The sequence below is a fragment of the Drosophila sechellia genome, chromosome 2R (assembly GCF_004382195.2).
Source record: "Drosophila sechellia strain sech25 chromosome 2R, ASM438219v1, whole genome shotgun sequence".
NCBI classification, from domain to species: domain Eukaryota; kingdom Metazoa; phylum Arthropoda; class Insecta; order Diptera; family Drosophilidae; genus Drosophila; species Drosophila sechellia.
In genome coordinates, this window is record NC_045950.1 from 17,351,324 (window position 1) to 17,362,206 (window position 10,883).

The following is a 10,883-nucleotide window of genomic DNA, read 5'->3' on the forward strand; positions in this document are numbered from 1 at the left end:
TTTACAAGCTTCGTTGCCTAGTTGTTGTTGGGGGCTGTTTTTCAGCGCCTTAACCAGCTGATGACCACAAAAACTTCAAAGGTCACCTTGAGCTTAATAGAATCAAAAGCAATTGCTTAAGAATTTCGGCTGGTAACGTAAAGTTCAATTTCGCAGCTTCATCACAGCCCAAAAAGTACGAAAAATCATTAAAAAATCCCGTTATAAAATGAAAATAATCAAATAATCTGCATACCCATGAAAATAAACAATTTTCGCCGAGCGTGAATGTGAATGAAAGTGGGCAGATAAGTTCTAGAGCAGATAAAAAAAGACCACAGATTACTCACATGGAGCACTTTTGTTGTGTTCTAAAATCGGGACTCCTAAAAAACGATCTATAAATAAACACTCATAGGCCATCTACCGGCAGCCAAGTGCAATTCATTGACCCACATATGCGAGTGTGTGTGTGTGTGTGCGTGTGTTTGTCTGTGAACTTGGTGTGTGCAAAATTATTTTTATTCCCTGCCCTGCCAGTGAATTTTCAATGTTGATAACGTTCGCTAATCGTGAGGATCCACATTCTCACGTAGGCGCCACATGTCAATAGCAATGCATCTGAAGCTAAGAGGCCTAAGTGCCTTATTACCCTATGAGAAAGCAGTAAAACAAACCCCCGCTAGCCGACGCCCCTGTGTGTGCAAATGTGTGAGCGATTATCGCGATTAAAATGTACATATTCGTTTAATGCTCCATTTGAGATAGCGGCGTCTGAAAATTCCTGGCATTCCGTAGACCGTCGATTTTGCAGCAGTTGCAGTCATGCTGAGCGAGGGAGTCCACTGGCTCTGGAGGAGCATGCTACAGATCCTGATGCGTTATCAGCTCTTCCGATGGCTTTATGGACTAATAGCGACTGTTGATAACGAACCGCTACCGTTACAAATCAAAAGCGAAGAGGAAGCGTTCGGGGAAAACAAGAAGAAGAATCAGCTGGCGAGTCTGGAGAATGCCATCTCCCCCGGAAAATCGGATTCAGTCGCGATTAGAACTGTTCCAAGTGCAAATGCGAATGCAATGGGCAATGCAGGCAGTGCCGAGATCGTATCAAATCAAATCATCCGCCGCCGTGAGGTATTATCATCGCCCAGTGATCGGAGTCCCACTGTTGTGTCCATATGCCATAACTATATGTTCTAGTGTTCCAGTCCACAGAGTGTGTGCGTGTGTGTGAGTGTGCCGGCAATGAATATAAAACATGCCCTCCCTCCGGCAATGCTTCAGTCAATTCCGATCCGGGTTACCAGGAGCTTCCACCAAGCGGACAATCCTCGAAAATTCTACTCGGACTGTGGTGGTGTTTTAACAAGATGCCTTTGGCTGTGCGTTTCCCGACCGCAAAATACCCAAAATCAAACTTAACCGTGGAACTCCTATAGGTCGAACCACAGAAAAGCAAGATACCAAAGTGGATTACCCTTTGATTAACAAATTATACTCCAAAACCAATCCAATCCACAGATGATTTTAAATAGCAATATTGGAATTAAAATCGAGTTTTAACACAAATCAATGGATGAAAATTGTATAAAACCAAAATCGGAAAAACAAAAGCTCTATATAAGATCACAATCGATCCTTACTTAACAATTTATTTATTCATTGTCGTGCAATTTTAAAAATAGAACATATTGCTCATTTGTAGCTGTAATTGTAATCCTAATCTCTATTGGCGCTAGCAGTGGTTCGACCTTAAGAGACATAAAGCTATAGAAATTCGACTATACATTCCATGCATAAAACCCATGTTCATGTGTATAACGAATAGTAATGACGATTGTATAATGCACTCACGGCTATCCTCTCGGATTTTCCTAGATGAGCACCATGGGCAAGGAGACGGAGTCGCATAGCATACCCATCAGCGAGGGCCAGGATGCGGAGCATATTCTGTACCGTCTGAAGCGGGGTTCCAAGCTGAGCGTTCACCCGGATGCCTCGTTGCTGGGCAGGAAGATCGTTTTGTACACCAACTATCCCGCCGAGGGACAAAAGTTTGTGCGAACGGAGTATCGCGTGCTGGGATGGCAACTCAGCAATGGCAAGCAGATTACTTCTGTAATGCATCCGGAGGCCCATGTGGTAGATACGGACATTCGTAGTCAGGTGGAGCTCAACATGTCCGGCACCTACCACTTCTACTTCCGGTATCTGGAAAGGTTCGAAACTATACTATTCCGCATTGCTTTTTCTTCAGCATTAATGCGTTAATGCAACATTTTCAGACCCGACACTGGCTGCTCCGGAGCAGATGGAGCTCTATATGTGCAAGTGGAGCCCACGCTGCATGTGGGTCCGCCTGGCGCCCAGAAGACCATTCCCTTGGACTCGGTGCGCTGCCAAACGGTGCTGGCCAAGCTCCTGGGTCCGCTTGACACCTGGGAACCTAAGCTGCGCGTGGCCAAGGAGGCCGGCTACAATGTGATCCACTTCACTCCCATACAGGAGTTGGGCGGCTCCCGATCCTGCTATTCGCTACGTGACCAACTAAAGGTCAACTCACATTTTGCACCCCAAAAGGGAGGTAAGATCAGTTTTGAGGATGTGGAGAAGGTCATCAAGAAGTGCCGCCAGGAGTGGGGGGTAAGACATTGAATTCTAGCATAAACAGAACTATTTTAAAACTCTTCCCTATATCAGGTGGCCTCCATCTGTGACATCGTGCTCAATCACACCGCCAACGAGTCCGATTGGCTACTACAGCATCCGGATGCCACCTACTCGTGCGCCACCTGTCCCTACCTCCGTCCCGCCTTTCTGCTGGACGCCGCATTCGCCCAGTGCGGCGCGGACATAGCCGAGGGCAGCCTGGAGCACGTAGGCGTACCTGCGGTCATCGAGCAGGAGTGCCATTTGGAAGCGTTAAAGTACCAGTTGCACACCTCCTACATGTCCAAGATCAATATACACGAGCTGTATCAGTGCGATGTGATGAAGTACGTGAACGAGTTCATGTCCCAGGTGCGAACTCGCGAGCCACCGAAGAATGTGGCCAACGAGTGTCGCTTCCAGGAAATCCAACTGATACAGGACCCGCAATATCGACGCTTGGCCAGCACCATTAATTTCGAGCTGGCGCTGGAGATCTTTAATGCTTTCCATGGCGACTGCTTCGATGAGGAGTCACGCTTCCGCAAGTGCGCCGAAACCCTCCGCCGGCATCTCGATGCCCTCAACGATCGCGTGCGCTGCGAGGTTCAAGGCTACATCAACTATGCGATAGACAATGTTTTGGCCGGAGTTCGCTACGAAAGAGTCCAGGGCGATGGGCCCAGAGTGAAGGAGATCTCCGAGAAGCACTCGGTCTTTATGGTCTACTTTACGCATACCGGCACCCAAGGAAAATCGCTCACTGAGATCGAGGCTGATATGTACACCAAGGCTGGAGAGTTCTTCATGGCCCACAATGGTTGGGTCATGGGATACAGCGATCCTCTGAGGGACTTTGCTGAAGAGCAACCTGGACGCGCCAATGTCTACCTCAAGCGCGAGCTCATCTCGTGGGGCGATAGTGTGAAGTTGCGCTTCGGCAGGCGGCCGGAGGACAGTTCCTACCTGTGGCAGCACATGACCGAGTACGTTCAGACCACGGCGCGCATCTTCGACGGTGTGCGATTGGACAACTGCCACTCCACGCCATTGCACGTAGCTGAGTACCTTCTCGATGCGGCTCGTAAGATCAACCCAGAGCTGTATGTGGTGGCGGAACTGTTCACCAATTCCGATTACACCGACAATGTGTTTGTGAACCGATTGGGCATCACCTCCTTGATACGTGAAGCTCTCTCCGCTTGGGACTCGCATGAGCAAGGCCGCCTAGTGTATCGTTATGGAGGAGTGCCTGTGGGTGGTTTCCAAGCGAATTCATCGCGCCACGAGGCCACCAGTGTGGCTCATGCCCTCTTCCTAGACCTTACCCACGATAACCCGTCTCCGGTGGAGAAGCGTTCCGTGTACGATCTTCTACCATCGGCAGCACTGGTTTCCATGGCCTGCTGTGCCACAGGAAGTAACCGTGGTTACGACGAACTGGTTCCACATCATGTAAGCTTCCATTCTTTATGATTTATTCCTGAATCTAACTCCGACTTTTTTCCCAGATCCATGTCGTAGACGAGGAACGTACGTACCAAGAATGGGGCAAAGGTGTTGACTCGAAGTCTGGAATTATGGGTGCCAAAAGAGCACTGAATTTGCTGCATGGACAGCTCGCAGAGGAGGGATTTAGCCAAGTGTACGTAGACCAGATGGATCCCAACGTAGTTGCAGTTACTCGTCATTCGCCGATCACGCATCAGTCAGTTATTCTGGTGGCCCACACTGCCTTTGGCTATCCCTCTCCAAATGCCGGGCCCACCGGAATCCGCCCGCTGCGTTTCGAGGGTGTGTTGGACGAGATCATCCTGGAGGCCAGCTTGACCATGCAGAGTGACAAGCCCTTCGATCGTCCCGCTCCATTTAAAAAGGATCCGAATGTGATCAATGGCTTTACTCAGTTCCAGTTGAATCTGCAGGAACACATCCCGCTGGCTAAGTCGACGGTGTTCCAGACCCAATCCTATTCGGATGGCAACAACACGGAGCTAAACTTTGCCAATCTACGACCCGGCACTGTGGTGGCCATCAGAGTGTCCATGCATACTGGTCCTCGCACGAGTTTCGATAAGCTCCAAAAGATTTCGAACGCCCTGCGTATTGGATCAGGCGAGGAGTATTCCCAGCTGCAGGCTATCGTCTCCAAGTTGGATCTGGTGGCACTTAGTGGTGCCCTCTTCAGCTGCGATGATGAGGAGAGGGATCTGGGCAAAGGTGGCACCGCCTACGACATTCCCAACTTTGGAAAGATCGTTTACTGCGGACTGCAAGGATTCATTTCCTTGTTGACGGAGATTTCGCCCAAAAATGACTTGGGACATCCGCTTTGTAACAATCTGCGCGATGGAAACTGGATGATGGGTAAGTTTGTAAAGATTCAGATTTATGTAGTTATTAAACAATATAATTCTTTCCAGATTACATTGCTGATCGCCTAACTAGTTACGAAGACCTGAAGCCACTCTCCGCCTGGTTCAAAGCTACCTTTGAGTCACTGAAGAATATTCCACGCTACCTCATACCCTGCTACTTTGATGCCATTGTCAGCGGGGTTTACAATGTGCTCATCAACCAGGTCAACGAACTAATGCCAGAGTATGTCCATTAGCAGACTGCATTCATGGATTTTGTATTTAGTCTTTAATTTTCACAGCTTCATTAAGAATGGCCACAGCTTCCCACAATCCCTGGCCCTGTCCACGTTGCAGTTCCTCTCCGTTTGCAAGTCGGCCAATTTGCCAGGATTCAGTCCTGCTCTAAGTCCACCCAAGCCTCCAAAGCAATGTGTGACTCTTTCTGCTGGACTGCCGCATTTCTCAACGGGTGAGTTTATATTTTATATTCAATAATAGAAAGGAACGTAAAATAATGGAATATCCAACCATTTATTTAGGCTATATGCGGTGCTGGGGCCGTGATACCTTCATCGCTCTGCGTGGCTCCATGTTCCTCACTGGCCGTTACAACGAAGCCCGCTTCATCATCCTTGGATTTGGTCAGACCCTTCGACACGGACTAATTCCGAATCTTTTGGACAGCGGCAGCAAGCCGAGATTCAATTGCCGCGATGCCATCTGGTGGTGGATGTACTGCATCAAGCAGTATGTGGAGGATGCCCCCAAGGGTGCTGAGATCCTGAAGGACAAAGTGTCCCGCATGTTCCCGTACGACGATGCAGATGCCCATGCTCCAGGAGCCTTCGACCAGCTTCTCTTCGATGTAATGCAGGAGGCACTGCAGGTGCATTTTCAGGGCTTGCAGTATAGGGAGCGCAATGCAGGCTATGAGATCGATGCGCACATGGTGGACCAGGGCTTTAACAATCAGATCGGAGTTCACCCGGAGACTGGCTTTGTGTTCGGAGGCAATAACTTCAACTGCGGCACTTGGATGGATAAAATGGGATCCTCGCAGAAGGCCGGAAACAAGGGACGACCAAGTACGCCGCGTGATGGATCCGCAGTGGAGCTCGTTGGCCTACAGTATGCCGTGCTCCGGTTTATGCAAAGCCTAGCCGATAAGGAGGTTATTCCGTACACCGGCGTGGAACGAAAGGGTCCATCGGGCGAAGTGACCAAGTGGAGCTACAAGGAGTGGGCGGATCGCATCAAGAACAACTTTGACAAGTATTTCTTTGTGTCCGAGTCGGAAACCTGCTCGGTGGCCAACAAGAAGCTTATCTACAAGGACAGCTATGGAGCCACCCAGAGTTGGACGGACTACCAGCTGCGATGCAACTTCCCCATCACCTTGACCGTGGCTCCCGATCTGTGCAATCCTCAGAATGCCTGGCGTGCACTGGAGCGCGCCAAAAAGTATCTTCTGGGACCGCTGGGCATGAAGACGCTGGATCCCGAGGACTGGAACTATAGGGCCAACTATGACAACTCAAATGACTCCACGGACTGCACTGTGGCCCATGGCGCCAATTACCACCAGGGGCCGGAGTGGGTGTGGCCCATCGGTTTCTACCTGCGGGCGCGCCTGATCTTCGCCAAAAAGTGTGGCCATTTGGACGAGACCATTGCCGAGACCTGGGCCATACTGCGGGCCCATCTCCGAGAGCTACAGACATCCCATTGGCGCGGATTGCCCGAGTTGACCAACGACAATGGCTCCTACTGCGGTGACTCCTGTCGCACGCAGGCCTGGAGTGTTGCTGCCATTTTGGAAGTCCTGTACGATCTGCACTCCTTGGGAGCAGACGTGGCCTAAACCACCGTAAATACTCATATTCAAACCTGTTACTTGCTACCAAAAACTGTTATTAGTGTTAGGTTTGATAATTGTACGGATACAAGATGGAATGAGATTCGATGCCTGAGGTCCCTTGAAATTTTGCTATTTCTATTCTATTAAAGTTGCAATTGTTTTTAAGCGTTCTTTTTCGTCTAAGAGAAGTAGCTATCGCGGCACACACGCATGCAGGAGCACTGGGGAGGATCGATGGAGCCAAAGTTCTTTCGAGGCATATCCCGTCCCGTATATTTTGGAATGGTGTTAGCCTCGGGAGCTTTCATTGGTGAAACCACTTCATGGGAAATAGGCTTGACCGAAGGTAGAGGATTTTCCCGCTTTGGTTTCGATTTACCATCCTCTATTTTCAGCTGAAAAAGAAATTAGCCATTGCGATGTTAATATTCCTGCAACTACTTACTTTGCCACATTTTCTCAAGGCTAAAATGGCTGCCTCGCATGTTAGATCGTAGGCTTTCTGCAACACAACTTGTTGGATAACATCAAGGACTATGGACATTTTGATGGGATTACAAAAAACCAGGTCTATTGCTTCACATACAATTTTGCTAGCGACTCCACGAGAAATTTGACACAATATTCCCAAGTCACATGAACTGTATATAATTTGTATATACTTCTAGTCTACAGTTTCTTATAAACTAAATAAATACGTGTAAAGGTTATATACATAAAGCTTTGCATAGTTGTAGACTATCCACATTACGTCTGCAGCGAAGTTTGGGTTCCATTTGGACTCGCTTGGTAGGATTCGTTTTCAGTAACTATCTCGACGTCATCATCTTTGATGGATTTGAGATCGCGTCCAATACTCTCCATGTTCAAGCTCAAGGCAGCTGCAGCCACATTATTATTCACTTCTTCCAGCTTGGGTTGGCGTAGGCAGTTCTCGTCGTTGGAGGCCTCACGTTTAACCCTTGCCGGTGGCTGCTCTGTCGCATCCGCCGAACCTCGCAGATTGAGCAACTCCCGGCGGATGGCCTCTACATTGTCTTCAAGGTTGGGTTTCTTGAACTCCGAGTCATTCGAAGCTTTCGGCTGAGTGGCATTCACCATTAGGGCCAGTGGAATGGGCAATCGTTTGATAAGAGCTTCTTTATCCACGCTCGAATTCCTAAGTAACTCTCCGGTTTTGTAGGATAGAGGTTCAAAAACGCCGGCATGGGCCTCCTTCTCATCGCGCAAATGAGTATTTTCCGTGAGTATGTCCATTAACGATGCCTGACGCCTTCTCTCCTTCTTTTCCTCAGCAACTGGCTGCGACTCCTTGAGCTTAATTTCAGCCTTCTTCGGTTCCCCGGCAACTTTAGCGACAGCATCCAAAGGCTTATCTTTCTGTAACTCCAAAGGTGGCTGGTTAAATGAATTTTTCTTGGCCAACTCTTCGTTTAGCTCCCCAACGGTTTTCGCCAATAGTTTTTTGGTCTCCTTTAATTCCTTTTGGGTTTTGAGTAGCTCATCTGCATTAGCCTTACTTTCCTTTTGCTCTTCGGCAGCTACGTCCTCCTCCTTCTTGATGGCCGCTCCATCAATTGTATTGCTTGCTGATAACAAGCTCGATCCAATTTCTGGTTTATCTGGTAGCGATGCAACAGCAGCAGGCGGATTCTCCTTGGGCTTGTCTACGGTAAGGTTGACATCGAGTGGTTTGTCTTCTGGTGGGTTCGCTTCTACGGCTTCTACTGGTAGGTTTTTAAGATCCGTTTCAGAATTTTTACTATCTATGGGAACTACATGGACTTCATCGATGGGCAGTGGTGGCAACGGTGGGTTGTCGGAGGAAGCTGTTTGCACTACCTTCGGCATATCAACAACTTTATCATCTACGGTTTCCTTTAATTTTTCTGGATTTTGAACATCCAGTTTCTTTAAGAATAGGTTCTTTTCACTGTCAATGGAATCTTTAGCCAAATGTTTTGGTAGCTCCCCGACTACAGCGGGCATTTTGCCATCGGGATATAGAGGGGTGCCTATGGCAACCATATCAAACTCCGGTCCGGAGCTCTTTTCATCAATTGCACTTAGGTTCGCATATGTTCCTAGGATCATCAATAGAAATCCACTTACGAATACAAACTGAGCAAGAGTGCGTTCCATTGACTCTTTTTTGATGATTTTTCGAAAACTGGATGCGGGAAACATTATGCAGATGGCTACACCAATAGTGGAGCCCACCAATCCAATTATAAGCTCCACGGATGGAATAACCAAAGCCACGCATAACGAAAAGAAAACAATGAAGATAGTGATGAATCGAAAGCGTTGTTCAGGAATGTAGCTACTGCTTTCCGTGTGGCCCTATACAAAATAGATTTTTAGTGTCTACTCCACCAAATTGAAGCTACAAATTACCTTTCTGTATAGCAGCGAATAGAGACTAGCTCTGCAGGGAAAGATTACCAATGGGAAACTAAAAGCAATCGACAGCACAAAGCCAATTTTAATGATATCGCTACCAAAAGAGGTCGATAAGTTCACCAGAATGTTACCTATAAATAAAAAGGCAAATATGTAGAGCAGAAAATGCCCCAAAAAGGTGGCTGGCTTACCCGAAAAGGTGTGCGTACAAAACGCCACATATCCGAAAAAACCAACAGATATGTAAACAAAGGTACAGATCCAAGTGGCATTGCGGACGATGCCGTTCAGCTTGTCGAGACTCTGGTTGTTAATACTCTCAAAGACCTCAAATAGTTGCCTGTATATAGATCAGATATTTAAACGAATTTTGCGAACAAAGAACGCAGGGTGTACACACATTTGGCAGGAGAGAGCCATGCTGAAAATGGGCAGACATTGGAGCACGCCCGCCGGTTCCCAGTAGAGCACCTTTTCCGTCCAGTCGTTGGCCGTAATGTGTGGCTGGGCCTCCAGCACGATCTTGAGAATTAGACAGACATAGAAACCTATGGACGCGGTGCAAACGGCGGACAAGCTGTCCACATTGCGGAGCATGCCGAGGGGCACTATGCACACCACAGTGACCACGACCATGACCTGGTAGATAAGAGTTAGTTTCTCTTCTTGGGTAGAATGGCACTTTCTTACCAGACTCCGCAGATGCAGGTGATCCGCCACGTCCAGCTCGAAAATCTTGGCGATTATCTGCGGACCCAGATCGCCCACGACCACAAAATACGTGATGCACGTTCCAATCAGGTAGCCAATGATGCACAGCTCCACAAGCAGCTTGCCGGAAGTACCGAAAGCATGGAGACCGAGCATCTCGAAGCTCCTCCTACGTGTCAGCAGCGAGGTTTTAATAAGATAGTGGCAGCAAACCCGTGTTATTCCATTGCTCAGCACAAGAAGAACGATGGATAGCAGGATGCCGCACTTCTGGAAGCAGAACGGCATGGCCAGGATGCCGACGCCTATGATGCTGTTGGCCAGCGTCATTACATGCGCGGAGTGGGCCAACATCTTGCCGGGAATTCAGCCTACTTTCTCTTTATCTGGAGTTTCGAGAACTGCGATCCGTTTTCACGTGGGCGTTTCGCCGCGTATGCAATATCTTCGCAAGCTGTGTCGAACCTTCTTCCGTCGGTCTGATACGGCGAACAGCAGTACGGCACAAAATACTACTTGTTACTCCAAAATAAAGCGCTACCGACGATTGCACTTGTGTAAGCCAAATTGTAAACAAAATAATCCGGCGACGACGACGACGGCGGCGGCGGTGAAAAAGACGTTGGCGCTTACATTGAGTGGGCGGCTGTGGTTCAGCAAACATTTGTTCCAATTACGTATACGTGCGTTACGCTGTCAGGCTGCTTGCGCATTTTTACGGCCGCAAGAAAGTTTTAAAGCGAATTGTTTGTGTCGTCACCATTCCGTCACCAATGTTTGACAGCGTGACCAGCTTGCAGTATTTGGATTTGGTTAACCGCGAAGGTCATGAGCCTGTGGCTAGTCCAAAGCAAAAACGTTAGTATTTCCTCGGGACTTCAAAATGGTCACACCGACTTATGGCACTTGAAAGCAGTCCA

At 48.4% G+C, this 10,883-nt stretch overlaps 3 protein-coding genes across 4 annotated transcripts; 1 reads left to right on the plus strand and 2 right to left on the minus strand.

The window, feature by feature from the left end:
• The first annotated feature begins 801 nt into the window (after window positions 1-801).
• Window positions 802-7,014, plus strand: LOC6615352 (glycogen debranching enzyme). 2 transcript variants are annotated; one of them, XM_032714979.1, is made up of 9 exons: window positions 802-1,116; window positions 1,191-1,364; window positions 1,861-2,201; window positions 2,268-2,625; window positions 2,683-4,086; window positions 4,143-4,998; window positions 5,055-5,232; window positions 5,291-5,460; window positions 5,531-7,014. In XM_032714979.1, the coding sequence occupies exons 1-9, from the start codon at window positions 805-807 to the stop codon at window positions 6,850-6,852; spliced, it is 5,115 nt and encodes a 1,704-aa protein (XP_032570870.1). In that variant the 5' UTR covers window positions 802-804; the 3' UTR covers window positions 6,853-7,014. The 2 variants fall into 2 exon arrangements, with proteins under 2 accessions (XP_032570870.1, XP_002039750.2); XM_002039714.2 differs by lacking the exon at window positions 1,191-1,364 and having other exon boundaries at window positions 803-1,116.
• Window positions 6,964-7,486, minus strand: LOC6615353. Its single transcript, XM_002039715.2, has 2 exons — window positions 7,295-7,486; window positions 6,964-7,244 (listed from the first exon to the last, which is right to left on the minus strand). The coding sequence occupies exons 1-2, from the start codon at window positions 7,391-7,393 to the stop codon at window positions 7,029-7,031; spliced, it is 315 nt and encodes a 104-aa protein (XP_002039751.1). The 5' UTR covers window positions 7,394-7,486; the 3' UTR covers window positions 6,964-7,028.
• Window positions 7,482-10,748, minus strand: LOC6615354 (putative sodium-coupled neutral amino acid transporter 10). The gene is made up of 5 exons (XM_002039716.2): window positions 9,943-10,748; window positions 9,653-9,891; window positions 9,444-9,592; window positions 9,247-9,383; window positions 7,482-9,192 (listed from the first exon to the last, which is right to left on the minus strand). The coding sequence occupies exons 1-5, from the start codon at window positions 10,315-10,317 to the stop codon at window positions 7,597-7,599; spliced, it is 2,496 nt and encodes an 831-aa protein (XP_002039752.1). The 5' UTR covers window positions 10,318-10,748; the 3' UTR covers window positions 7,482-7,596.
• Between the last annotated feature and the right edge of the window lie 135 nt (window positions 10,749-10,883).